This window comes from Neurospora hispaniola (assembly GCF_033458365.1).
Source record: "Neurospora hispaniola strain FGSC 10403 chromosome Unknown B0T23scaffold_1, whole genome shotgun sequence".
Lineage (NCBI taxonomy): Eukaryota > Fungi > Ascomycota > Sordariomycetes > Sordariales > Sordariaceae > Neurospora > Neurospora hispaniola.
Window position 1 is genome coordinate 5,789,650 of NW_026944406.1, and position 25,938 is coordinate 5,815,587.

At 52.2% G+C, this 25,938-nt stretch overlaps 9 protein-coding genes across 9 annotated transcripts; 5 read left to right on the top strand and 4 right to left on the bottom strand.

The window, feature by feature from the left end:
* Positions 1-2,032: 2,032 nt before the first annotated feature.
* B0T23DRAFT_306237 (type I 3-dehydroquinase-domain-containing protein) lies at positions 2,033-4,315 on the bottom strand (the record flags this gene model as incomplete). Its single annotated transcript, XM_062834363.1, has 1 exon — positions 2,033-4,315. One exon carries the CDS (start codon positions 4,313-4,315, stop codon positions 2,033-2,035), a length of 2,283 nt encoding a protein of 760 aa, XP_062697842.1.
* Positions 4,316-6,475: 2,160 nt separating this feature from the next.
* On the bottom strand, positions 6,476-8,694 carry B0T23DRAFT_371793 (uncharacterized protein). The gene has a single exon (XM_062836668.1). It carries the CDS (start codon positions 8,469-8,471, stop codon positions 6,873-6,875), a length of 1,599 nt encoding a protein of 532 aa, XP_062697843.1. The 5' UTR covers positions 8,472-8,694; the 3' UTR covers positions 6,476-6,872.
* Positions 8,695-9,063: 369 nt separating this feature from the next.
* Positions 9,064-10,800, top strand: B0T23DRAFT_37854 (uncharacterized protein). Its single transcript, XM_062837102.1, has 2 exons — positions 9,064-9,861; positions 10,047-10,800. The coding sequence occupies exons 1-2, from the start codon at positions 9,199-9,201 to the stop codon at positions 10,632-10,634; spliced, it is 1,251 nt and encodes a 416-aa protein (XP_062697844.1). The 5' UTR covers positions 9,064-9,198; the 3' UTR covers positions 10,635-10,800.
* Positions 10,801-11,029: 229 nt separating this feature from the next.
* Positions 11,030-12,130, bottom strand: B0T23DRAFT_308558 (Pex19 protein family-domain-containing protein; the record flags this gene model as incomplete). The annotated part of the gene is made up of 3 exons (XM_062834475.1): positions 11,030-11,125; positions 11,188-11,778; positions 11,837-12,130. 3 exons carry the CDS (start codon positions 12,128-12,130, stop codon positions 11,030-11,032), a joined length of 981 nt encoding a protein of 326 aa, XP_062697845.1.
* A 972-nt stretch (positions 12,131-13,102) lies between these two features.
* B0T23DRAFT_37869 (putative ubiquitin--protein ligase hus5) lies at positions 13,103-14,233 on the top strand. Its single transcript, XM_062837112.1, has 4 exons — positions 13,103-13,488; positions 13,562-13,722; positions 13,797-13,820; positions 13,894-14,233. Exons 1-4 carry the CDS (start codon positions 13,454-13,456, stop codon positions 14,145-14,147), a joined length of 474 nt encoding a protein of 157 aa, XP_062697846.1. The 5' UTR covers positions 13,103-13,453; the 3' UTR covers positions 14,148-14,233.
* A 1,698-nt stretch (positions 14,234-15,931) lies between these two features.
* B0T23DRAFT_308778 (putative asparagine synthase) lies at positions 15,932-18,411 on the top strand (the record flags this gene model as incomplete). The annotated part of the gene is made up of 7 exons (XM_062834489.1): positions 15,932-15,957; positions 16,237-16,287; positions 16,378-16,403; positions 16,542-16,568; positions 16,654-16,689; positions 16,762-16,910; positions 16,981-18,411. The coding sequence occupies 7 exons, from the start codon at positions 15,932-15,934 to the stop codon at positions 18,409-18,411; spliced, it is 1,746 nt and encodes a 581-aa protein (XP_062697847.1).
* A 721-nt stretch (positions 18,412-19,132) lies between these two features.
* B0T23DRAFT_38094 (mitochondrial outer membrane protein porin) lies at positions 19,133-21,551 on the top strand. The gene is made up of 5 exons (XM_062837233.1): positions 19,133-19,495; positions 19,799-19,921; positions 20,060-20,090; positions 20,448-20,950; positions 21,022-21,551. The coding sequence occupies exons 1-5, from the start codon at positions 19,451-19,453 to the stop codon at positions 21,169-21,171; spliced, it is 852 nt and encodes a 283-aa protein (XP_062697848.1). The 5' UTR covers positions 19,133-19,450; the 3' UTR covers positions 21,172-21,551.
* Positions 21,552-22,025: 474 nt separating this feature from the next.
* On the bottom strand, positions 22,026-23,633 carry B0T23DRAFT_417567 (uncharacterized protein; the record flags this gene model as incomplete). The annotated part of the gene is made up of 2 exons (XM_062839657.1): positions 23,176-23,633; positions 22,026-22,956 (listed from the first exon to the last, which is right to left on the bottom strand). The coding sequence occupies exons 1-2, from the start codon at positions 23,427-23,429 to the stop codon at positions 22,026-22,028; spliced, it is 1,185 nt and encodes a 394-aa protein (XP_062697849.1). The 5' UTR covers positions 23,430-23,633.
* Positions 23,634-23,902: 269 nt separating this feature from the next.
* On the top strand, positions 23,903-25,625 carry B0T23DRAFT_38118 (putative methionyl aminopeptidase). Its single transcript, XM_062837251.1, has 3 exons — positions 23,903-24,059; positions 24,144-25,264; positions 25,331-25,625. Exons 1-3 carry the CDS (start codon positions 24,014-24,016, stop codon positions 25,472-25,474), a joined length of 1,311 nt encoding a protein of 436 aa, XP_062697850.1. The 5' UTR covers positions 23,903-24,013; the 3' UTR covers positions 25,475-25,625.
* The last annotated feature ends 313 nt before the right edge of the window (positions 25,626-25,938 follow it).

Here is a 25,938-nt window from a genome sequence, read left to right on the forward strand (position 1 = left end):
CTAGGTAGTTATCATATCAAATCCAAACCTCTTCGCTTTGCTTCACCCATTCTCATTCATCACTAAGCCAGCGTCCATCAGTCGGTGGGTTGGCCATCATGAATCTCGACAGACCATTATAGCTTTGAGTTTCAGAAATAATAAATACATACGGCCATAGATAGTGGAAAACTCGGGATCCCGTCCGCTCTCCCATAGATAAGCCACTAATCGCCTGACTAGTAGTTGGGTCGGTGACGACCAGCGAATCCCAGGTGCTGTATGTTTTTTTTTTCTATTCTCCTGTTTCCCCTGATTACCTGATTATTTATTCTTTGTGGCGTTCGTTTGGCACCCAGCTATTCTATGGGGGGGTTCGTATCCCGTGGAAGAAAGAGACAGTAGGCACTGCCGGGGCAGTTCCTGGTTTGATGGACGGACTTTGCGCTGGAAGTTGACGCTGACGACTTTGGGCGTTCTGGGCAAATTTATTTGAGAGAGTCAGGGTCAAATGCTGGCTAGGCGACGCACGTCCAAGGAAACATTATCGTTTGAGGGAGAGGATCGTGGTTGCTGCTGGAGTAATGACTGGTGATACAATACTTTCTCAGTGTCTCTTGAGTAGGTATACCTGAGTGTGCAGCATGGTCGTGAGTGCATGTTGAAGTTCTTCCTTGACGAAGCCTGATCTATATCTCTTGAGTAACGGCATGTCATCTGTTCGAGGAACTTGCTGTTCGTGACCCAGAACAGAAACGGAATCTGTTGGTTGTTTTGTTCGTTCGCTTCGACTATTTTGGGGCTTCGTATCGCCAAGGACGTCACAACCCTGGACGAAAGTCAAGGGGGACCTAGCGGCCAACTTTTCGTCTGTTGGTGTCTACAGCTCAAGTTGGTAATGATGAGTTGAGGTTGACAATAGAGTTTCGACAGTACGGACCGGAAGGCAGGATAAGTTTGTATGCTGGTTAGACCATATTGTGATGAGGATAGGGTGGCTAAGGAAAGACGTTGTTCGACTGCCGTAGAGTATTAAACAAGGTGGTCGCTGGTCGACAAAACAGGATGGTCTTTGGGGAAGAAAGTCCGAGAGCGCCCCACGAAGAAAGATGGCGGTGCCGATCAAATCTGATCCTCAACGTTTCGGATGGTTGATTTGTTATATGACTCCAAGTGCCGTTACACTTCATATTACCCGAGCGAAGGAACTAGCAACTAGCGAAAGGCCTTACAATCACTAGCCGGAGGCCTTGCCTCATGGCCACCTATGACTATTAGTGGGTATGGTCGACGGGAGGAATCTTGCAACGTCATATGTAGGCTTATCCGACGTTCTCGAGGCATCTAGGTGTCGGTGGCGTCGCTCGTCCTTTAACTTCCCGATTCCAGAAAAAGGTGGTGAATCCAGAGGATCGTCGAGGTATCTAGATCTCTTGTGAAGGGCTAAACGACAAGCAGGTAGGTATGACTAGCAATCCATGAAACCATTGTCATTCAGCAAACGATACAAGGATAACGAAGATGGTGGGTATGATCATTGAGCCACATGAAAGTAAATGCATATAATGCAACGCCGGGGGTGGATGAACAAAGCTGTGGGTGTACCACGATGAAACGCGATACCAAAACAAAACCCCCAAGAGCGATCAGCTTTCCTTTGTGTGATGATAGACAAGACACCGATCTTGCATCGAAAAAGCGAACCATCTTGGTAAGGTCTTTTAAGAAGAAAGACTTCCCACACCAAGGAGGGACGCCGTGTCAAACACCATGAAATATGCTCTCAAGGCCGAGACTGAGAACGATTGATGTGTCTTGCTTCTCTACAACGAAATATGCACAACATCGGCGTTGGTATCGGCGACGGGGTACCATCAGAAACTGGAAAGACATGTCAGTCATGGTAGCCAGCAGTGGCAGACATTTGAGGGAGTGTTTGTGTAACTAACCTCCTCGTGGTAGCCACCGAGAATATGCAGATAGCTAGCGGAAGATCACGGGTTTTCTGCACAGAGTGCGTCTCGAGATGTAGGTCAGAATGTTTGTGCAGATATCAAAACATCGGCCGTCCGCTGGCCAGACGTACGAAGCTGTAAGGGACATTCTGACCAACAAGAAGACGCAGCGTTTCGACAGTGGTGAAAGCCATGACGTCCTCAGCACCATAAGCAGCAAAGCCGCATTGCTCTGCAATCAATTTGGGATCACCTTTTCGAGGAAACGATCCATCAGCAAGGTCAAGAAAAACCTTGCGAAACGTTGATGGGCCCCGAGAGCCAAAGACGCGGACCAGCATACCGACAAGATTACTCTTCTCCGGGGCCAACGCGCTCACGACCACGAAAGGCGAGGCACCATGATTGGCGGGATAAGCATCATTCGTACGGGCCTTTTGCATACTCTCAAGACTGTCGAAGGGCTCCAGATTGAAATCCCTGGCAACAGCTGGCGACGCTTTGAAGCCGACTGTGTAGATCTTGCTCACCATCAGAGCTTTAAGCGCAAGGAGAGGACTGGCAGCATCGTCGGAGTTTGAAGCAAGAACCACGGCGGCACGCCCAGAATAAGCCGAAGGAGCAAAGTCGCGAGTGAGTGTACTCAATATCCCTTTCCAAGCAGCATTTTCGAAGACCAAAACCGTGGTAGGTGGGAGGCCGGATTGCGACAAAGCAACGGAACCTATTGACTCGCTGTTTTGGTGACGTCCTGGACTGGACGGTGCTGAGGACAGTGCAGGGGAAGCAGAAAACGAGCCCTTGGATTGAACAACAATCGTGTCCACCATGCCAATAAGCTTTACTGAATCGCTGAGAATCGGCCCCGTTCCATTGTTGATGGATGCAAAAAAGGCACTATTTGAGATCAAATGCTGAAAAGAAACAGCCGGATAGAGGTAAGCACCACCAAAGTTCTTCTGGTTGCACCACGCTTCCACAGAGGCGAAACCTTTGAGGGGTCTCTCCACGACAGAGAAGTGGTGGGGCAGACCTAGTTCGTTGAAACACTTCCCATAGAAAGGTGCCTGAGGGGTCGATATGCGGCTAGAGGGGGTGTTGATTCCGTAGATGTTCTTTCTCGGCAGTTGTCCAAGTAAGGCCAAAGCCTGATTGATTTCGGAGGCACTCAACTGACCGGGAGCGGCGATTATCGGTAATAGAGGATGAGTGATGGGTGTAAAAACCCGGTTCAAGGTCCGTGAAAACTGTCCTGTTTCGCCCATGTTTACAGCAGACAGTGGCGGCGCATCGGGGTATTCTGCCTTAATCTTAGAGCGGAAATACTCCAGTTCAAAGTTTTCGTTGTGGTCGTTGATGATGGCGATCATTTTGACAATATCCGCAAACCGTGCTGATTCCCGGAAAGTTGCTTCTGCCCTTGCTGATGGCCACTTGAAAGTCCCAGAGAAGTCGTGAAATGCGGACATGATGCGACTGCTGCCACGTTGCTCATAAAGCCTCCTCCTGATCCTCTCCGGGAGCCAAATCTCGACATCGATGTACTCCACTCCCCACTGGATTGCCCTGTAGAGGTACTCGTAGTATAGATCAGGATTGTCCATCGGAAAACGCCCATTTTCGGCCGTACATCTGGTGGTGAAGATGATTGGCAGTTCTGTCCTTTGACGGAGCAGCATCACCTGTTCGCCAACATAACTCAAGCTGGGAACCGGAGCATAAGTTCCGTCAGCGAGTGGCTCTTTCAAGAGATCAACCCTGATCTCAACAGCATCTGCACCCACGGTTAGGATATCGATATTCGGGAGGGCAGCATGTACGTCGGGGAACGTTGTCGAAATGAAGTATGTCCGTGGTTTGGCCATGAGGGTTTCGTGATGATTCAGCTGCCCAAGTGTGTGAGAAACAAAACGTGAAATGTCCCGTCTAGAACAAAGTGCCTCTGTGTATAGAAATTCGTAGTCACACTGAGCGGAGAGATATGCGTCTGGAGGCATGCCCATGCTGGTACAATGAACGTTGATGGCGACGATCGAGGTCCTGTCCCGAGCTGCAATGTCGGATTTTGCCTGTGTTGCGGCAATGCCAACCACCAAATCCCGATCATCTGAAGAGACGTCTCTGAACCCATTCCTCACCCGGTAAGATTTCCCCAAGACTTCGGCAAATACAGCCACAATTTTCTCCTGGCCCTGGCCAAAAACAATCACGGCTGTTCTCGTATCTCCATTGCGAGGCCCTCTCAGAAGCGGGAGGTTGCCAACCGCCGGCGAAGTTGTCCTTCCTTTGACCAGGTCGATTGCTCGATGAGCAGGCTTAGTGCTTGGCACTGGCGCCGATATAAGTGCCGGTGCCGGCTCTGCCTGCTGTATGCTGACCATTTTGTGGATTTGAGCCGAGTTCCACCGAACATGCGAAATGATCCTGATGCCTCGGATGGGATTGCTCAAAGAAGTCGCCTGGTGGGATGTCCACGTAGATGTTCGTTTGAGCTTATGGTTTTTGTTTGAGCGCACCCGACCACCTGATGCTAAAATCCCACTCAGGAAACCTAGTGTGCATGGCCTTCGCGATAGTTGGTTTTTTGAAAGAAATTTGCTGTTTCCACCGCGGTCCTTCGTCATACGAACTGTTGTTGACGGCAAGAGATTCTTTGGTCATGCAAAGACCGAATTCGCATTGACAACATGTGTTGATGAGGCGAACAAAGGCTGGCTATATTGAAGGTTGATGTCAGGCTGTGTAGGTATTCATGTCCTCGGCATCTGGTTCGAATGTCCTTTCAAGCTTTATCGAGTGAGATGCAAGGTGGACGATGAGAGAAGACGCCAGACAAACTGACGAAAAGCTTCGGCACAGATACGGATCAGAGGTCGCTGCTCCAATCGATGTTTTTGATTGTATGGGATGAAAGTTGAATGATAAGAAGGGCCAAGCTCCAAGTATCGGTTGTGGCGTCTTCAGCGGGGCCCAAGCAAGAGGTTAAAAACAAAACAGCCGCGAGTAGTGCAGCTGAGGTAGGTCAGGGTAGCATCTGTCAAGATGGGGAAAAAAAGGACAATGTCAGGAGCAAAGTCAGTAGGTCGGGCGAAGGTATATGATGCGTACCAGTGAAGCTCCGGACTGTTGTGGCCTTTGGTCTTATCAACTTCTCTCACCAGCCCCGGGGATATCGGCCTCGAACTCAGTCGCAGTGCCAAGCAAGGTCAGAACAAAACATTCCGCCGAGTGCTTGGTTGGTTTTGCCGTCTAAGAAGACCCCCCTTCCACAGCCCGAGACTGTTGGATCAGCCGTCAAACCCAGACAGGGCCATGCAATCAGCATTCGCGGATTGTCGACGGATTACCGATGAAGCGCGTGCTATGTGGCCAGATAGACCAGGGGGTTGGCCGGGCGGATAGCGCGCGGGACGGGGTGGGAGGGAACTGGGAGGACCAACTGGGAAGACCAACTGGAGAGAGATAGGCTGTCTAGTGGAGAGACTTCAAGTGGTTCTGGACGACCGAGACACTGGAGCAGGTGCCTTGTACCTCTCTGTCTCTTGACTGGAGGGAAAACGTGGCAGTGAGGTACTTGGTGCAAGTTGGAGATATGTAGGAGAGGAGGCGGCTGGTTGCGAGATGTCCCACCACCCTTGACTCCAGATCTCCCAAGAGGATGGATGCTATCACGGATCTCGACGAGACCAGACGTGTAAGATAATGATTTCTTTGGTCGTAGAACATGATGTGGAGGACTGAGTTCCCAGCTACTGTAGACAGGAAATAGCAAGAAAAGGACAAATAGAACTCCCAATACCAAACACGGTGAACCCCGAGATTCCCACTTCAGTCTGTGAATATGGATGCCCTGGCCGTTGACCCACTGGAGTCGTCGTCGGCGTCGATGCTGGGATCCGGGGCAGGAACAGTCCTGGGGAAAAAACAGACAGGGGGAGCCGAGTTTGGGGAAGGCGTGACAAGGGGTCCCCGCAGTGACTCCGCATTCTGGTTCTAATTTCCCGTGTAGAAGTCCTCCAATAGAAAACCGTTCTTTTATGCACTTCCTTCAATTGTCGGGCAGTTCTGACACTTTCCTTGGAAGTCTTCTTCAAGAGTGCTGCCTTCCAAAACTGGACATGAAAAGATTGGAAACCTCCCCCTTGGGGTCATCCTTGCCATTCGCATTCGCTAAACTAAACGTGCTTTCCATGTCACGAATCCTTGGATATTTCGAAACGTAGGAATTGTCGGGGACCTTGAGGGCCGAGTGCAGGCAAATGGAAGGCGACTGCAGAGGAACCTCAAGTTGGGAACCGCCTCCCATTTCTCAGCCCACGCAAAAATGAGGTTGATGCAATCACTCAGATATCAGAAGCCAGTGCTACCACATTGGCCTGTCAAACTGTCGGACAGATGATAGCAAACTCGTTCTTCGGATCCAACGTTCGGGACGCCCGTATCAAACTAATACGGCTGCCTTCCCTACATGCCTAAAGCCAAAGCCGCTTTCAGCCTGAATTACGAAGTCAAGGGGAAGCCGAATCTCCTTCTATTGTATACCTGATATCTACCCGGTTCTGCCTCAGATCAGACTGGGACATGAGATTTCTGTCAAGGACTTGTTTAGTTCTACAACCTTCGATTGTATATGAGTAGGTATCGATGAAAGTTAGAACGACTGCCCTTGTGTTCATAAAAGTTTCGTTGAGTGTTCAAGATACCATGATGCCAAGCGTTTGGATCCGCTGAAGGGTCTACCACGTAGCACCTGACACTTGTGTTGATATGTGCTCTTTTAAGAGGATACTAGAAACCCGACTTCCTTCCAACTACGCCAAGCGCCATAGTGACAGTCGGCAACAATAAACCCGAACCATATAACCTGTCACCGACATCTCGAATGATATCGGGCCGTTCAGTGTGGCGGAGCAGATGACGGCGTCTCGGGCATCTCTTTCAAAGTACATCCCACCGATACGCAACCGCCCACTTGCCCTTATCACCTTGGTCATCCTCTTCTTCCTCACCCAAGTCAATGTCCCATGCTGGTGGTGCAATCGCTACCATGGCGCCGGGCACCAACGGCTTCCTGTCCGGTTCATCCGCACCTTCCTCCTCTCTTTCCGGCTTGCTCTCAACACCAGCACCACTTCCACCAAGCCCCTCCATTCTCCCATCACCAGCTAGCAAAGCCCTATAACTCCTGGGCACTTTGGTTCCATCAGGTCCACCAATCATTGGTCGACCGGTAACAAGTGTCATACTAATCCCAGGTCCGCACTTCTTTACGGTTTCGACGGCAAGGTGGGCAGTAGCGGCCACGGGAGTCGGTTCAGTACTGGAGCCTCCCTTGACCTCCAGTAACCATTCTCGTAGTTCAGATGCTAGCCCACCGGGCACATAGCGAGCGCCTCGATGACGCTGGGGCGAGAAGATGTCAGGAAGAAGGGTATGGTGAACAGAGACGTCTGGCGGAGGGTCTGGGGGACCGGGTGATTTGGGCTTGAAGCGAGGTGCCCTGAGGAAGGGATTTTGGCCCTTGGGCTTCATGGATGTTGACCACGAGTTTCGCCTTGTGTGTTCATGGTCGTGATCTTCTGCGTCTGTATTTGGTTCCACGTCAGAGGCATTTTGTGGATTTGCTATGGGAGTGTGGTCCTCATCGCTCCCGTGGAATCCTCCTAAGTCTGGGTTCATCCGCTGATTCTCGTCCGCATCATCATCCTCGTCTTCGCCCTCTAGACCCTCCTCGGACTCACTGCGGTACTCATGTGAACGAATGCCTCGAGGTGGTAGTGAGGAGAGAGGTTCACTTGAGTGACTGCCGGCAACACTCTCGTCTACCTTTTCGAAGTCTCTGTCACTGGAAGCAAGCGGGCTGGAGATGATTACATCCTTGTCATGTTCCAGTGCCCTTGGTGGTGAAGAACCCTCATCGACCGCGGACTCTGCATCATCAATGAGTTCCTCCACTTCATGACCTTCGCACTCACCCTCGTAGGGAAGTGGTGGACTACTAGCCTCCACCTCTTCAACATCGAGGTCAATAACCGGTGAAAGACGACGTCGCTTGTGTGACCGTTCCCGGTCCAACTCATCCGCACCTTCTTCCTTGACCTTGATCGGCGACTGCGAAACGAATGAGGAGTCAAACTCGATCGGCTCTGGATATTCTGGCGCCTGCCCTGGCCGTGTCACCGAGCCGGGATAGCGAGCAAAGGGTGAGCTTTCTCCATCTACAGGCAACAGATCGTCATCGATGAACTCCAGCGTAGATCGACTTCGTCTCTCTGGGACATTGGTACGGCTTCTGATGGAGCTTGCTATGGCGGATGGCGTAGAGGATAAGCCCGCAGAGGTCCGGTACGACGGTCTTGGCGTCGATGAAGCTCCGGCATGAAAACGTGGAGTTGCATGGAACTTTGGTGCTCTGCTTGCTGCATTTTGTGGTGCCTGGTTTGGATCTGGTAACCGTTGCGAGGATGCATTGGCTTGAGATTGTTTCCTGCCAATAAGGAAGCGAGAAGGCGCAGGCGTTCTTGGAGGACGGTCCATGTCGATGTCGACTACCTAATTCGTAACCTTTTGCCAGGCTGCACTGGGCGAGAGGCTTGACTCACGGCTGGCGGAGGGGACATGTTTTAAATAAGTTGTAGAGATCATATGATGCATCGGAGTGCTTGGAAAGGGGGATTTTAGAAAGAAAACATCGATGCCGAGCACAGCGGGCCCTTTTGGAAGAACCTTTAGTCGGGCAAGATCACCGGTTGCTTGTTTGATGTGAAATGGGAAAGTGTCTCGCAGTTGTCAAACGTGAGAAGCATGTGCTTAAACCCTAACCCTGAGATTTGGCGGACCAAACAAATCCCGTCATCTATGGCACTGCACCGTCGCGTACCCCAATTTACACGTGCGTCCGCGGTTCGCCGAGCAAAAGACGCGATCTTCACGTTGCACACAGAAAATGTCCAAGCACGTCTGAGGAAGCATGACTGCGTCTGAAAACTGCATGCTGTGATCTCAATACCAAGACCCTACTAGTATTATTGTACATATATATCCAATAATCCAACGGCGTACCATATTCACCGCGACTCCCGGCTTCTTTTCAAACCGACCCGCATTGCGGACCTCTTTGGCTCTGCTGCCTACACACTTACAAGCGACAACCCGGGACGAGAGGGATATCCACGCCCGGTACTTCGTATTCTTTTTAGTCACCAAAACAAATCGAAACAACTCCAACTTCCTCAAACTCAGTGCCAAGTCATCCCACCAGATTATGTCTTTCTTCCATACCGGAGCCTCCTCCGCTTCCAGTGACGCCGCCCCCGTCGTCATAATGTCCACCTCAACTCCAGCCTTTTCCTTTGGCCAAGTCCAAGATCCCTCCTCCTTAAGCCACCATCACAACCACAACCACAATCACAATCACAACCACAACAATAACAACAACAGTAGTGATACGCCAACGCCGTCGACCTTCCCCTCTTTCACCACCTCCTTCTCCTCGCCATACCAACCCCAATACCGACCAAAAATCAGCTCTCCCCTCTCTTCCTCGCCCATCCGCCCATTCGATACAATGTCCCGATCTTCACCACCAGGTTCACCGACCTCGAAACCACGAGGGATCTTTGGAGGCCAGTCACAATCATCACCTATCTTTGGGTCGTTTTTGCAAAGTCAAGGACAGGGACAGGGACAGGGACAAGGGCAAGCCTCAGGTCAGCATGGACAGGCAGATGGAGCACAACAGCAGTTAGACGGGGGGAACACCAACAACAACAACAAATTCCTAAAATACAACTCCCGGCCCTCTCGACCTATGAACCATCCCTCCTTCTCCTCCAACCGCAAAGAAGACCGACGGCGTTTGTTTTTGCAGAATGTGAGGCAACGAGCGGACGACAAGGCGTGGGAGAGGAGAGGTGGAGAGAATGAGGTTTGTTTTCTTTTTACTTTCTCTCTTTCTCTCTTTCTCTCTTTCTCTCTATATATTTTCTTCGTTTCTTCTTTATTTTTCTTTTTTTCTTCCAATCCTTCCATCCCACCCCCCCAATATCTTCATCATCCATCCCATCCCATCCAATTCACCCACACTAACAGACCACAAAAACAAAAAAATAGCTCCTAAAACTAGAATGGCTCCGCTTCAACCGCGAACTCCGCCTCGCAAAAGAAGCCTCCGCCCCTCCCGACCCTTTCAACTCCTCTCAATTCCACACCGGTACCGGCGGTGGTGACGACGGTTCTGCTGCTTCTGCTCTCGAGCAAGAAATCGAAGAACTCGCGCAGCTACGAGCAAAGTTCAACCACCAGCAACAATTTCTCGAAGGCCTATTGGAAGATCAACCACCAGGAACAGGGACAGGGGGAGAACAGGATATAGATGCTTATATGGCGGATATGATTGCGCGAGAGGAGGAGGCGGAGTTGGAGGCCTTGTTGGCGCTTAATCAGCAGGCGCAGGAGGATTTGAGGGCAAGAGAAGGGCAGCAGGGGCAACAAGGGCAGCAACAAGAACGACAACGAGGGGACGATTATATGGAGGAGGAGGGGGAGGATGATGAGTACGATGCGCTGTTTATGGAGGTTTTGGCGCAGCAGCAACAGCAACAGCAGCAACAACAACCAAGTGGTGGTGGTGGTGGTGGTGGTGATGCGGGGATACAGCATCATCACCACAGTCAGGACGACGTGGAAATGGGAGGGTAAATACCATGGTGACGCTTGATAGTTTTCTTGCGCTTTGTTCATATCGTGGGGCACATATTGGATTCATAGCTTGCATTTGCATAGGACAAGGAGTTCGGGTTACATTCATCGAGGATTGATTGTGTTCGGAGACACAAAAGGAACACAGCCAATAGTCATTTTCAGATTAGAAGGGTATATGCAACAAGAATACGGGTCGGTACACGTGGGTGTGCAGGATCACTAGAGTTAATGATCTCATTAAGTACTCTATATCCTCATACTTTAGCGCTGCTCTTGAGATGGCAGTACACATAAGGGCGCACAACAATAAACTGCCCAACATTTTTCGATGGCGACTAACTCTTCATGGTATCATACTCGCTGCAGGCTTTTGTTTGGATGTGTTGAGACAATTACTGAGGGGCGCATTGATCGTCGGGGAGGTCGAGATTTTGGGCAGAGGGCATGTCTCCGACCAAGTCGTTGGGAGGCTGGCCAGCATCTTGCATCTATACACAAGGGGTGTCAGTTGGCGGTGTCGAATGAATCGGGGTCTGCTGGGTCAATGTACCTTTTGCATCCTGTCCACGATGTACTCATGGTGCTCCTTGCTCGTATCCGCGTAGTTGGGCTCCTCGAACTTGGCCACAATCTCGCTCACCAGCTTCTGCTGCAACTCGTACCTTTCGAGATCCTCCTTGGATGTCGTCGCGCGGTTCTTCTCCAGCCAGCCAGGGAACTTCTCGTGCAGTTCCTTCATAGGTTCATACAGAATGTCCTTGTGTGTGAGCTGCTCCATCATTCCCATAAGCATTTTGCTGAACTCCTCTTCGCTGCCCTCGCCGTCAAGGCCACCCGACTGCATCTGCTTGAGCAGCTCAGCAAGGAAATCATCGGAACCCTCAGCTGCGGCAGCGGCTGTGGCTTGCTCGCCAGATGTCTGCATGCGCTCCATGGTCCGTCGGATGGTCTCTTGGAAGGAAGCTTCCGCATTCTTGCTCGATGGTGAGGCCGCGGCCGAGGCTCTGCGGGAAGAAGACGGAGGAGTCTTGGTCGAAGTCTCGGCCTTTGGAGTGGGGATACCAGATGTCTCGGCACCCGAGGCGGCGGCGGCGGCTCCTAGCTCCTTGAATATGCTCTCGAACTGGGCTTGTAGCTCAGGCTGGCTCAGAGTTAGCTAGAGCCGCAGAAATTGGGGTATTGCAATTGTTTGCGCCTACCGAGTTCTCGATGTCCCCGAGGAGATCAGCCATGCCGGCCTGCAGCTGCTTCGCAAACTCCTCTTCGGACAGGACATCATCTTCCCCCTTGGCACCATCTGCCCCAGCGGCGTCTGGCTTTGCTGGCCCCGAAGGCTTCTTGGCTTGAAGGTCTACTGCGGCGAACTCATCGAGCATGTCATCCAGGTCATCCAGGTCATCCTCATCCGGGTCGGACACGTCCTCGTCGAACTCGTCGACCACGGTGGCCTTCTTGGGCACCTCCTCCTTTGCGCCGACGTTATTCGAAGCCATTGTGCGGTATGGGTGTGTAAGAATGTTGTGTAAATCGCAAAGACGTCGATCGTCGTGGATGCGCCTCGTTCCGACAGATGAAGCAGATGCTTGGGCAAAAAGGTTGACCCCACGTTGAAGCACGACCTCTTTGAAAGAGGTAAACGCGGGAAGTTGTCTGTTTGGGGTAGAAACCAAGCTAATGCAAGGCGGAGTGGTATATCAGGAGGGTATACAAAATCTCTCTGGAATAGGCAAATCCAAAATTGTGATTTCAAAGGGCGAACCAAAACCTCCAAAGAAAGGGTGATCAGTGGGAGAAAACAAGGGAGAGAAGTCAGAGGGAGATTGACATGCAGAAGGGTTCAGATGACGAGGGGGGGTTCCTTTGCATGTGCAATTCGGCTCACTCCTCACGGCGCTTTCCCGCATCTCTGCTTGAACTATTCACCCCACCATTGCCCGCCAGGGTACGCTGTGTGCCGAGGGACACCACCTCCAGCTTCAGACAATATTCCTTGACGATATCAGGTTGCTTGAAAACTGAAAGTAACAGGCATCCCGCTGTCATCCCATCTTCTGATGCTAGTGTGGCTGCGGATCAAGCTCATTTTGGAGTCTACACGCTGTCACTCAAATAGGCCCCATTCACTTTAGGTGAGATGGTTTACAAGTGGAAGCTTCGGAGTACAAGTTAAGGAAAGAGCTTCCATGCCATTCACCCACTGTCCGCCTTCCTTATTCGAGGCAACAGGAACTCCGAGTCCGGCAGGCAATAACTGAGCGACGGCCGGCGCAATTTATCGAACGCGTCGTCTGCCATTTCGACTTGCTGCCACTTGCGAACTGAACCTTTCCTCCAGCCTCATTAGGATTCGAAATCTACTACATCAGACACAGTCGGTTCCCAGAAAGCACTTATTTCCATTCAGATTGCGCATCATTCTCCGCATATACTCAGATATTCGAACCCTCATCTTTTCTTTTTTGGCATTACGAACCCCAAATCACTCCCACCTCTCACCTTGCGGGGCTACATACTCCACGCTTCTACACTACATATCGCGTGGCCCATAGGATTGGATCTCTGACCTGCAGAGGACCTTTCCACACTCCACCTTCTGATCCGCGCCCATCCCCCCCCCGTGACCAACCCGAGCAGCTCTTCAGCCGCATCCCCACGTTTCTCGGCGCCGTCATTGCATTAGCAAGAAGCCGGCCGTGGAAGTTGAATCGTCGTCGCATTCAGCCCGTCCGAGGGATCACTCAAATCCCACGTTGATCAGCCACCGCTCAACTTTTTACCGACGCCAAACCCCGTCAACGTCAACCTCATCAACCACCATGGCGCTGTGCCAGAACCGCTTGCAAGAGGAACGGTACGCCGCAAAGCATCGCGCGCAACAGTGTACCTACGTCCAGCAGACTGACAATCTTATTCTCTCCCTCTAGGAAGCAGTGGCGAAAGGACCATCCCTTTGGCTTCTATGCCCGTCCCCAGAAGAACCAGCAGGGTGTGCTCGACTTGAAGATTTGGGAATGTGGTATTCCTGGCAAGGAAAAGACAATCTGGGAGGGTGGTCTGTTCAAGCTGACCGTCACTTTCCCTGATGGTATGCGCCCTGCACCGGTCGGTGCCTTTAGCAAAAAAAATTACACGTGCTGACTTGACGTTTTCTGCATGCAGAATATCCCACGAAACCCCCCAAGTGTACGCCGAAAGCTAGCCCTCGTTCATCCCCTCTTCCCACGATCACATGGCTAACATGTTGGCGTCTGAGCAGGCAAATTTGTCCCCCCTCTCTTCCACCCCAATGTCTACCCATCGGGCACGGTCTGTCTCTCGATCCTTAACGAAGAAGAGGCATGGAAGCCGGCCATCACGATGAAGCAGATCCTACTCGGCATTCAGGACTTGCTCAACGACCCCAACCCCGAGTCCCCAGCCCAGGCTGAGGCGTACAATCTCTTCAAGAAAGATCGTCAGGAGTATGAACGTCGGATCAAGCGCGTCGTGCGGGAGAATGCCGCCCCATAGATTGGGAACCCACGACTGTGAAGGTGCTTGGTGAAAATGAGAGAGCAGTTTTGTTTTGCTGGACTGGGACACGGAGTTTAGGGATACCAATTCATTGTTTGCGGCGGCATTTGGAGGGAGTTCATTCATCGATAGCGATCCTGCGCACGATTCAATCTTCGGGCTGCTCTATATGCTCATGATCGAGGAACAAGAGTCTAAGAAAAAACAAAATTACCGACGCTGCGCCCGATGGATCAGTCCGTTTCGCCTAACTTTCGTGCTCAATACTTGCTGTCTCGGACCTAGATCTCCTATCTACCAAACTCGCGGTCGAGTTCGACCGAGGAGTAGTGGAATTAGTGGGATGAACCCTCATGAGTCATCTTCAATCGCAGATAATTCGGTCAAGGCGGGAGAGGTATGCGTTTCGAGAAAAAAGAAAAAAAGCGAAATTTATTTCACAGGAAGTTCACGTCCGGAGGACCTAGAATATCGGTCACCCAGTTTATAGTCTCTCAGTCACATACTCCGTACATGATTTACCACTAGCCTTTTCTCTGCCTTCAGTTTGTTTAAGAAGTTTTTAACCTCACGGCAAGGTTGCAAGCCACGCTCCGCTTGCGGAGAAACCTGGGGTACCTGTCGCCGCCCCCCCACTTGAGGTTTGTAAGGTAGTTGGACTTTATGCCGTTGACACGATGACGTTGAGAGCTGGAAGGACTTGTCAGCCCATGCAGCTGGCACATAATCTGCCGGCACACTGTGATGAAAATATTTACTGTTCGTTTCTCTCCACTGTGTGGCCAGCTAACATGCTTGGCTCGGCGGCTGATGATGGCTTCTAAAAGGTACACGGCTTTCCGCGGTTCTCTTATCAGTCCGGTGGAGGTAATCCCTGGATTGGCGGATGCGGGCCTGCGGGACTGAGACCGATATGTGGGGTTTCATTGACCGTCCCTTTTCAGACAATCTCAGGGACCAGCCTGTCCCGAAACCGGCCTCAAGATTTGGGCTGTGACGGATTTTGGGGGCGAGGGACTGGCAGAAGGGAACAAGAGGCTCTGGAGCTTGTCGCCTCCTCCGTCTTTTGGCCGGTATGCTGGAGCCAAGCAACCAATGGGCCGTTGGAATTGGCAATATCCTGGACAAAATAGTGGCAGCTAGAATACGCCGTAGTATTTTAAGCTTGCCACGCTGTTAATCATATGCTTCCGTGGAGTCAAAGAACACGATCTAGGAAAAGAGAAGTCAGCCTTCGGGCGAGACCACAGGAGACCGCCGGAGTTGAATGGAGTTTTGGATGGAGTGTCTTGAATGGGTCTGGGGGGGCCAAAGTGCGGATTCATCCTGTATCAAGACTGGACTTTTGGATCCGATTTCTGGGGTTCCGTCGGCTCACCACCACATCACCACACTACATTATCTTTCGCCAAGAGATGCGTAAGTGCCCGCGTATCTATGACTCTTTGGCCCTTCTTAAACGGCCAGCCCCTTGACTCTTGAGTCAACAACCCTCCTCTTGTACTTCCCGTTCCTTTTTCCCTCTTGGCCTTTTTTTTTTCTCTCTCTTTTTCCTCTCATCATTTCATCCCATCCGGCCTTCATCTAGCTTGCACCCTCAGCTTCTGTGCTTTCCACGTCGTTCTTTGCGCATCCCGCAGTCTCAAGACGACCATCCCGAGTTATAAAGGCAGCCCTCTCTTCGCCAACTCGGTACCATCTACTCCGCCTTTGAGCGCCAAGCATCATTTTTCAGGCCCCAATTTCAGAGACACCAGGAGCTACTCCGACCAACAGTCAAGATGTGCGGAATCTTTGCTTGCCACAAGTAAGTTGCGACTCCAAAGTTTTTGTGGTGTTCCTACAATACCTTCACCTGTCATCGCATGTGTCGTTTCGCAGACGACCTTTTGGGGAAGAGCGGAATCGGAACGGAGGGGCAACAATGGCAGCGCATCTGATAACAATTTGCGACCCAAAAATTGCTCCGCCAAGACACGAGCGCCCCGTCCATCCGAGGTTAAACGAGCTGCACAAAGAAACGATGCTCGCGACAGAAAACCGTCCTTTCTTAGGATTGTATAAACTAATATGATATTTCAAATAGCCACCCAGATGTCGCCAAGTTCAAGCCTACGGCTCTGAAGCTTTCCAAGGCGTAAGCGCTTTTCCCCCACCTTTCCGCCCGACCGGGCTTCGGCAAACCAAGGAGGAATTGACTCGATTGACACTTTTATCTTATCTACAGCATCCGTCACCGTGGTCCTGATTGGAGTGAGTCTCATTCCCATTTCAAATGCCCCTGAGTCATCCTCATAGATAAACAAATGCGATAATGCGCGCTTGCGCAATGTGATTGATGACCCGACAGCTCTGGAGCACTTGGCTAACAATTGTCTTTTTTTAATATAGGCGGCAGCGTCACCTGCCACAACACTAGTACGGACACTCTTTATCGAACCCGAGAACTCATTGGGGTTGATTAAAAGGAACAAAATTGGCTGACACCATACGCTTCACACAGTTTTGTGCCATGAGCGTCTCAGTATTGTCGGTGTTGGTGCGTACAAAGGAAAACCTGCTCCTATGGAAAATGCCTAAAGAGACCAAACAAAACTGACGGTAAAAACAGAGAGTGGCGCTCAGCCTCTCACCAACGCCGATGAGAGCATTGCCGTTGCCGCCAACGGCGAGATCTACAACCATCGTCTTATCCGCAAGCACTTGAAGAACCCCTACCACTTCAAGACCACCTCAGATTGCGAGGTCATCATTCCTTTGGTGAGTTTCCGCGCTTTGTCAAGGAGAGGATGAATGAAGAGAGAAAAAAAATACTTACAATGCGATTTAGTACCTCGAGCACGGCATCGATGCCCCCAAGCACCTCGATGGCATGTTCTCTTTCGTTCTTTACGACAAGAAGCAGGACCGCACGATCGCCGCCCGCGACCCCATCGGTATCACCACCCTCTACAAGGGCTACAACACCCAGGAGCCCGGCACCGTCTACTTCGCCTCCGAGCTCAAGTCCCTCCATCCCGTTTGCGACAAGATCGAGGCTTTCCCTCCCGGCCACGTTTTCGACAGCTTGACTGGCGAGACCACCCGTTACTTCGAGCCTTCGTGGTGGGATGAGAAGAAGTGCCCCCAGACTCCTCTCGACCTCAAGCTTCTCCGCGAGACCCTTGAGAAGTCTGTCAGGAAACGTCTGATGGCTGAGGTTCCCTACGGTGTCCTTCTTTCCGGTGGTCTTGATTCCTCTTTGGTTGCTGCCATCGCTCAGAGAGAGTCTCTCCGCCTGAGGAAGCTCGCTGAGGAGCAGGCTGCCATCAACCAGGAGGTTGACCCTGAGGCCCAGGACAAGGGCGAGGGTTTGGTCGGTATCGATGATGAGAACAAGCTCTCGACCGTCACTTTCCTTCCCCAACTCAACTCCTTCTCCATCGGTCTCCCCGGCTCCCCTGACAACAAGGCCGCCCTCGAGGTCGCCAAGTTCCTCGGCACCAAGCACCACGTCATGACCTTCACTATTGAGGATGGTCTTAACGCGCTTTCCGATGTCATCTACCACCTCGAGACCTACGACGTCACCACCATCCGTGCCTCTACCCCCATGTACCTCCTCTCTCGCAAGATCAAGGCCATGGGTATCAAGATGGTTCTCTCTGGTGAGGGCTCTGACGAGATCTTCGGTGGTTACCTCTACTTCCACGGCGCTCCCAACAAGGAGGAGTTCCACGAGGAGTGTGTCCGTCGTGTCAAGAACCTCCACTTGGCCGACTGCCTGCGCGCCAACAAGTCCACCTCTGCTTGGGGTCTTGAGGCCCGTGTGCCCTTCCTCGACAAGGAGTTCCTCGAGGTTGCTCTCAACATCGATCCCCAGGAGAAGATGATCACCAAGGAGAAGCTCGAGAAGTACATCCTCCGCAAGGCCTTCGATACCAAGGACCAGCCTGAGGGTGCCTACCTTCCCGACAACATCCTCTACCGCCAGAAGGAGCAGTTCTCCGACGGTGTCGGCTACGGATGGATCGACGCTCTCAAGGACCAGGCCGAGCTCCAAGTCACCGACGAGATGATGAAGAACCCCAAGCCCGAGTGGGGTGACGACATCCCCGATACCAAGGAGGCTTACTGGTACCGCTGCATGTTCGACGAGCACTTTCCCCCTTCGTGCGCGTCTACCGTCATGAGGTGGACTCCCAAGTGGGTCAAGCAGACCGACCCCAGTGGCAGAGCCATCTCCATTCACCAGGCCAAGTATGACCACGTGGACGAGTAAAGGTAAACAAGAAAAAAAACAAAATACAAAGGGAAACCATGGATAAAGAAAATGGGGATTGGAATGTTTAAAAGCTTGGCATCGGGTTTGCAATGCAGGGCGTTATATGGGGTCACAATAAACGGATCGCGTATACCTATACTAGCCATTAACCCAGCATAGAGATGAAGACAAAAAGTGATCAAAAATTCTATGTATGCTCAAAGAAGCATTTGCCATGTTTGTGAACGATGGTGACTGTTTGGATGGGACTGACTCCGTATTGAGCAAGGTTCAGGTGCAATACACGACAGGTGAAACAACCTAGGTAAGACCTATTCCAAGCAACCTACAGACGGTAATCAAGATGTAAGTACGAGAAAAGGGGATGACACAGAATTATGCGTATGCGATAGATAGAAGATGCTTGCATTATGTAGGTGCTATGAGATCATATGCGGACCTTCTCCGGATGACACAAATGCACTTGCGGTATCGAGATGAAAGGGCTGACTGCAAATGATACGGTATGCCTTCAGTCTGTGATTGTTTACCTTTGGAGAAGTCGTGAAAGGGGGCAATGACGCCGGGAGGGGTTAGGGTTAATGGTGTGCATGAACGGGCTGGTTTCGTCAATGGCGTGGGGTCGCGATTGGTGCTGCTTCAAGCTTGTCATGGCGAGCCTAGCGCTGCCGAGCTGCCAAATGCACACGGCGAGAAAGACCAATCACGACTCCGTCTAAGAAATTTATCGGGACATTGCACCTGGTCTTGGGGTGTCTCTGGTGTTCCCAACATTTCCATTTCCACTTTTCGGCTGGAGCTTCCCAGACCCGACGCCGACTTCCCAACCCAGTCGCCAGGCTCGCCAGAACCCACCAGAGAGGCCCCCCGCCGTCAGTCGCAGCCGACCCGAGCTTGCTGCTCCCCGCCGCGCGCAACATAACCGCAAGCCTTTTCTCTCCCGACTCCCGTCTCCAGCTCGCGTTCTTGAACTCCGCAACCTCACTTTCTCCATTCACCATCATACCCGTGTCGCCCTCACACAACATCTTTCACAATGGCTGTTCCCGCTTTCTCTGACATCGCCAAGTCGGCCAACGACGTAAGCAAAAATCACGCCTCCCAGTGCTCCGCACCCGAGCTATGACGGCGACCTGTTTCGATCGATGTTATCGAGAGACATGTTTGTCTGTTTGGCTGGAGAAAGCTGTACAAGCTCCAAAGCTGAAGCGGCATTTCCCCATACCTACACATCCCCCTCTCGCGATAGCTCGTCGATGCCAATGTCCATGAAGCAACATCGTCACCCTCCTCCACCCCCACCATGATTGCATGATTGGGCCCTGGACCCCATGCACGCACTATAATGTGTCGCTAACCATTGACTTCTTTGCGCGCAATATAGCTCCTCAACAAGGACTTCTACCACCTCGCTGCCGGCACCATCGAGGTCAAGTCCAACACCCCCAACAATGTCGCCTTCAAGGTTACCGGCAAGTCCACGCACGACAAGGTCACCAGCGGTGCTGTATGTTACCTCCTCCCTCTCTTAGGGCTCCCGGCGCAATGCCGCGATAGCATCATATCACCTTGCTGTTGCGCCAAACGCCCTCCCTTCTCTCCTGTTGCCAACAGACCAAGCTGACCTCTTTTGCGTGACTGATAGCTCGAGGGCAAATTCACCGACAAGCCCAATGGTACATATCACTCTTCTCTTACATCTTTGTCTTCTTCTTCTGGTCCCCCTTATGGTCCCCTTCCTCCCGGCGCACCGCTACCTCCTGGCTTTTGCATTGTTCACAGACGCGTCCACAACAGCGAAAAGGCCAAGAATTGTCGTCCCGACGGAAGTTTAGCCGCCAACGACAATGGTACTGCCAACGTGAAACATCCAAAGCAGAGGCCTTCAGCGCGTGTTCGGCCGCCGGTAGACTTGAATTTCTCTCTAGGCGGCATCATCGGTCCTCGAGTTCGGGGACGACCCCTCTACTTGAGCTTTTACTATTATCCGTATGCGAACCTCACGACAATGCTAATGTACTGGCGAACAACAGGCTTGACCGTCACCCAGACCTGGAACACTGCCAACGCCCTTGAGACCAAGGTCGAGATGGCCGACAACCTCGCCAAGGGTCTCAAGGCTGAGGGTATCTTCTCTTTCCTCCCCGCCACCAACGCTCGCGGCGCCAAGTTCAACCTCCACTTCAAGCAGAGCAACTTCCACGGCCGTGCTTTCTTCGACCTCCTCAAGGGCCCCACCGCCAACATTGACGCCATTGTCGGCCACGAGGGTTTCCTCGCTGGTGCCTCCGCTGGCTACGATGTTCAGAAGGCTGCCATCACTGGTTACAGCGCCGCTGTCGGCTACCACGCCCCTACCTACAGCGCTGCCATCACCGCTACTGACAACCTGAGCGTCTTCTCCGCTTCTTACTACCACAAGGTCAACTCCCAGGTTGAGGCCGGCTCCAAGGCTACCTGGAACTCCAAGACCGGTAACACCGTCGGCCTCGAGGTCGCCACCAAGTACCGCATTGACCCCGTCTCTTTCGTCAAGGTATGTTATTGCTGTCATTTCGTTTATGGAACTCATGTATGCTGACCTGATGTTTTTTTCCAACCTTATAGGGCAAGATCAACGACCGTGGTGTCGCTGCCATTGCCTACAACGTTCTCCTCCGTGAGGGCGTCACCCTCGGTGTTGGTGCCTCTTTCGATACCCAGAAGCTTGACCAGGCCACCCACAAGGTCGGCACCAGCTTCACCTTCGAGTCTTAGAGTAATCGCAGGACAGATGTGAAGAAGCAGCGGCGTAATAGTATTCCTTCGAACAAATTCTCAACTGGAATAGATAACCCCCCTTTGCTGGCATCGTGGAGCCTCCCCTTCCAGTAGTGACATCTATTTCTTTTATGAAGACAGTGAAGATGACGAACGTTGCGCCCTGCTTCGGGTGGCTGACTGATAGGATGAGTTTGTGTATAAGTGGTTTGGGCTTTTGTGTAACGAAGAGGGCCAAAAGTTCTTGATAGAGTTGTAGCGTCTTTGATGGACATGGTTACTGTAATTAGGCTGGAGACGGAAACCAAGCGCGATCATTACACTACTTAGATTATAAATACCCATAGCGATTTCAAACACGCTCATTCAGTACTTGCTTTTCGAAGACTGTCGAAACTCCATAGGGCTTTGCAATGAAGTGAAGCATCAGGACGGGACTGTTAGGATGAATTCTTTGATGGAAGTAAAGCTTAATAACCAGCCCGTTAACTAAACCTAGGGGGATACAGCTTATTCAACATGTTGTCCACAAATCAATACCATACACCTCGACTAGCGGAGATACGATAGCTATATATAGGTACCTTAGTACGGCGAACACCTAGCATGCAAAGATGCGTATTGATCTGTAACAGAGGTTACTCGGCACGCAGCTGAAGCCTCATCAACTTCTCAAGAGCTGAATTATGAATGTAGTCTGTTGTTATACAAAGTTCTTTTTCAACTGCAGAACTACGTTACCTGTATATTTGTCACTTGGACCTGCCACAATTCTGTTACTCTTGTGGTCCCGCAGTCCTGTTCAACCTGCTTCCAGTTTATATGATAATCTTACCCATCAATCCCACAGCTCAAACAGCAGTCGGCTTCCTACTTCCCCCTCCACTCCCACCACTGCCACCGCTTCCACTCCTCTTCTTACCACCACCACCACCACCACCACCACCACCACCACCGCCCGTACTCGTCCACTCCCCAAACAGCCAATAAGGCCCAAAGCTCGAAACCAACAGCACCGCCGTAACCGCAAAGAAACTTGCCCAATTTCCCTGCTGAATCTCCGGCATCACTTTTTTGCTTTCACCCCACTGCTGCTGTTTGTAGGGTTGTTGTTCCTCCTGATGGTACCCCGACCCCGACCACCACTGCTGCTGCTGTCCCTCCCCTCCCCACTCCCCTTCTTCCTGCTGTTGTTGCTGCCGCGCCTGCTGTCTAGCCGCCTCACTCCTTCTTGCATGCGACTTTTTGAGGTTTTCCCATAGTTGCTCATGGGTGCGCGTGTGTTGCTCGCTGTTGAAGTGAGGTGCCGAAGCGGGGTTGAAGGCTTGGGACCATTCTTGTTGTCTTGGTCCTGTCGCTCCTCCCCCTCCTCCTTCTCCTCCTCCTCCCCAACTGAAACCCCCTGTCGGACGTGGACCACCCCCGTACTGCTGCTGCTGTGAAGAGTACCCCGTACTCTGTTGCCACTCCCTCTTCACCTTCTGCTCGCCGTACCCGCCTTGTTTGAAAAAGCTAGGCGGGGGAGCGCCCTGTGTCGTTGAGCGGCGCTTGGACAGGCCAGAGGCTGGGCGGCCGCCGGCCGGACCGACGGAGGAGGAGTGGTGCGAGCCGTGGGCGCGGGCGCGTAAATGGAGACGGAGGACGTCGCGGTCGTAGCGGGCGCGTTTGTCGGCGTGGGAAAGGGTGGAGTAGGCTTCGGAGATGCGCATGAAGCGGTGGGAGGCGTGCGGGTCTGAAGGGTTGTGGTCGGGGTGGTGGGTTTTGGAGAGGTGGTAGAAGGATCTGTTGTTGCCGTTAGTTTACAGTGTTCTTTCTTAGGAGGGATGATACCTAGGCAGGGTATATGGAGAGATGGACTGTTGGCGCAGCAAAGGGTGAAAGTGTAGAGACATGAGGTGATGGGATATAGGTAGTGAAAGATGTGGACCGCGAGTTGGTGTAAGTGATAAGAAAAGTGTGGTGGAGTTTTGCGATAGGAAGCTCAAGAAAAGGCATAGCCACTTTTTGATTTCCGCCTGAGTGGCGTCGAAATGAACGTTTAACGTTTCATAGTGATTGTTGTGGTGTTCAGGCTCTTGACGGCCGGTTTGTAGAGTACGCGAAATGGAAAAGTTGCGGGAGACTTTGTTCGCGACGTTAACTCTCGCAGTGGTGATAATCGAGGGTGGAGGAGTGGAAAGATGGGGGAGATCACGACGGCATTGGCGACCAAGAGGGCGCAAGGCCGCACCGAAAGAGCTGTAGTGAACTGGCATTCCTCATCCCGTTCTCGCTGGGCTCATAGATGATCCTTCATGTCCTCTCAAATGAAGAAACACCCAGGCGCAATCGACGTTCCTTGTTGACGGTAGGTTTGGTTTCCTTTAGCTTCAAGCCTGATACGATAACGACAGGATCCCTGCCGCCGGTGACGCAGTGACATAATCGAGGCACAATGTCCTCGAAGCTCTGGCCACCTCACCGCCCGCCCCGTGAGATGCATCCCCTTCAATTGGGACAAGCCTGCAATATCCGGATAACGCGGCAAGGGCAAGCTGGGTCGGGTCAGCTCATGCAGCGTCGAACATGTCAATTCAAGGGCGCTTTGGGGCGTTCCACTGCAACCCCGCGTTTGTGAACGTCGCGCCCTGTAGCCCCTGCACGGAGCGCTGTAAGTGGTCAGCCGTCAATTTTCTGACCATCCAATGGGGCGATAAGCGATACGTTGGGAGCTTTGGATGGTGGGGATTGAACTTTTGTTTGGTTGAAGAATGTCAGCTTTCCTTCTTCTTCTTCAACAACAAACACTTTGTCTGTTCCTCTTGACATCTTTCTGGTCAGGAGACATCAAACAGACAAGATGGCAGCTCAAGCAGCCCCAGCAGAAGAGCTTAGCAAGCTCAGCGGTATGGACTTCAACATCCTCCCGACACCCTGCATCACGGCGCAACCGTAAAGGTCACCACTGACTTGCTGTATCCGAAAAATAGTCGAGACCAAGCCCGCTCCCGCGGCGGCCAACGGCAACGACAGCGATGCCGAGTCCGGTGACGAGGAAGCCGAGGAGGGCGCTGCCGCCCCTGCCGCCGGTGCCGCCAAGAAGAAGAAGAAGAGAAAGCCCAAGAAGAAGAAGAAGGCCCCGACCAGTCAAAGCGAGCCTCCCCGTGTCCTCGTCTCGCAGCTCTTCCCCAACAAGCAGTACCCCAAGGGCGAGGAGGTCGAATACGTCAACGATAACCTGAACCGGGTGACCAACGAGGAGAAGCGCCATCTCGACAATCTCAACCAGGAGTTCTTGACTGATTACCGCCACGCCGCCGAGGTGCACAGACAGGTTCGCCAGTGGGCGCAAAAGAGCATCAAGCCCGGCCAGACCCTGACCGAGATCGCCGAGAACATTGAGGATAGTGTGCGTGCCTTGACCGGCCACAGCGGTCTCGAGGAGGGCGACGCTCTCATCGCCGGTATGGGTTTCCCTACTGGTCTCTCCATCAACCACTGCGCGGCGCACTACACCCCCAACGCTGGCAACAAGATGGTTCTGCAGGAGGACGACGTCATGAAGGTGGATTTCGGTGTGCACGTCAACGGCCGCATCGTCGACAGCGCCTTCACTGTCGCCTTCAACCCCCGCTATGACCCCCTTCTCGAGGCCGTCAAGGCCGCCACCAACGCCGGTATCAAGGAGGCCGGTATCGACGTGCGTGTGGGCGACATTGGTGCCGCCATTCAGGAGGTCATGGAGAGCTACGAGGTTGAGATCAACGGTCAGATGCTTCCCGTCAAGTCCATCCGCAACTTGAACGGCCACACCATCAACCACTACAGCATCCACGGCACCAAGAGCGTGCCGATTGTCAAGAGCAACGACCAGACCAAGATGGAGGAAGGCGATGTCTTTGCCATTGAGACTTTCGGTAGCACGGGCAACGGCTACGTGCATGAGGAGGGTGAGGTTTCGCACTACGCCAAGCGTGGTGATGCGGCCAAGGTCGATCTCCGTCTGTCCTCTGCCAAGTCCTTGTTGAACGTGATCACCAAGAACTTTGGTACTCTTCCTTTCTGCAGGCGTTACATTGATCGTTTGGGTCAGGACAAGTATCTTCTCGGGGTAAGTTTTTGATGTTCGCTGTCTATTAGCCCGAATCATTCTGTTGCTAATCGATGCGTGTTACAGTTGAACAACCTTGTGTCACAGGGTATTGTCGAGGCTTATCCCCCATTGGTTGATAAGAAGGGCTCTTACACTGCCCAGTATGAGCACACCATTCTGCTCAGACCTACCGTGAAGGAGGTTATCAGCCGTGGTGATGATTTCTAAGGGATTAATGGGGTAGCATAGCATAGGATAGGGTACGACAAAAAAAGTCCGGGATTTGTTTGGTTCGCGTTTTCTTCCTGTAATGTTGTTTGTAAAAGATTGTAGCACCACGAGTTCATGGCGATGAGTGCGCTTTGATAGGGAGGGGTGAAAGAAAGCTCGAGCCAGCCAGAAACCCAGCAGCGCGCAGTCATCAATCTACCGAGTGCTAGGACGTTTTGACACTTGGTTCATCAATCTGTAACGGTTGTTTTAGCTAATGGCAGGGATTTGACGCTGGAAGTTTAAACTCGGTCAGCACATGAAAACTAGCGTGTCATGTTTCAATATAGCTGGCCGTCGACCAGAGAGGACAACCGGAGTATGTGCGGAGCTTCGAGAGCCAAGCCGGTCCCAAGAGATCCACTCGTACTCCGTGCGGGCCGAACAAATCGGACCCAGCGATCCACAACCGTACCGTACCG

What these genes read in the sequence shown, in the direction of transcription:
- B0T23DRAFT_371793 (XM_062836668.1), bottom strand. Translation starts at nt 8,471, where the DNA reads ATGGACCGTCCTCCAAGAACGCCTGCGCCTTCTCGCTTCCTTATTGGC.
- B0T23DRAFT_37854 (XM_062837102.1), top strand. Translation starts at nt 9,199, where the DNA reads ATGTCTTTCTTCCATACCGGAGCCTCCTCCGCTTCCAGTGACGCCGCC. An exon ending in GGAGAGGTGGAGAGAATGAG is followed by an intron (nt 9,862 to 10,046) that starts GTTTGTTTTCTT and finishes ACAAAAAAATAG; the next exon opens with CTCCTAAAACTAGAATGGCT.
- B0T23DRAFT_37869 (XM_062837112.1), top strand. Translation starts at nt 13,454, where the DNA reads ATGGCGCTGTGCCAGAACCGCTTGCAAGAGGAACG. An exon ending in GACCGTCACTTTCCCTGATG is followed by an intron (nt 13,723 to 13,796) that starts GTATGCGCCCTG and finishes TTCTGCATGCAG; the next exon opens with AATATCCCACGAAACCCCCC. An exon ending in TCCCACGAAACCCCCCAAGT is followed by an intron (nt 13,821 to 13,893) that starts GTACGCCGAAAG and finishes GCGTCTGAGCAG; the next exon opens with GCAAATTTGTCCCCCCTCTC.
- B0T23DRAFT_38094 (XM_062837233.1), top strand. Translation starts at nt 19,451, where the DNA reads ATGGCTGTTCCCGCTTTCTCTGACATCGCCAAGTCGGCCAACGAC. An exon ending in TCGCCAAGTCGGCCAACGAC is followed by an intron (nt 19,496 to 19,798) that starts GTAAGCAAAAAT and finishes CGCGCAATATAG; the next exon opens with CTCCTCAACAAGGACTTCTA. An exon ending in ACCCCGTCTCTTTCGTCAAG is followed by an intron (nt 20,951 to 21,021) that starts GTATGTTATTGC and finishes CCAACCTTATAG; the next exon opens with GGCAAGATCAACGACCGTGG.
- B0T23DRAFT_38118 (XM_062837251.1), top strand. Translation starts at nt 24,014, where the DNA reads ATGGCAGCTCAAGCAGCCCCAGCAGAAGAGCTTAGCAAGCTCAGCG. An exon ending in AGAGCTTAGCAAGCTCAGCG is followed by an intron (nt 24,060 to 24,143) that starts GTATGGACTTCA and finishes TCCGAAAAATAG; the next exon opens with TCGAGACCAAGCCCGCTCCC. An exon ending in AGGACAAGTATCTTCTCGGG is followed by an intron (nt 25,265 to 25,330) that starts GTAAGTTTTTGA and finishes TGCGTGTTACAG; the next exon opens with TTGAACAACCTTGTGTCACA.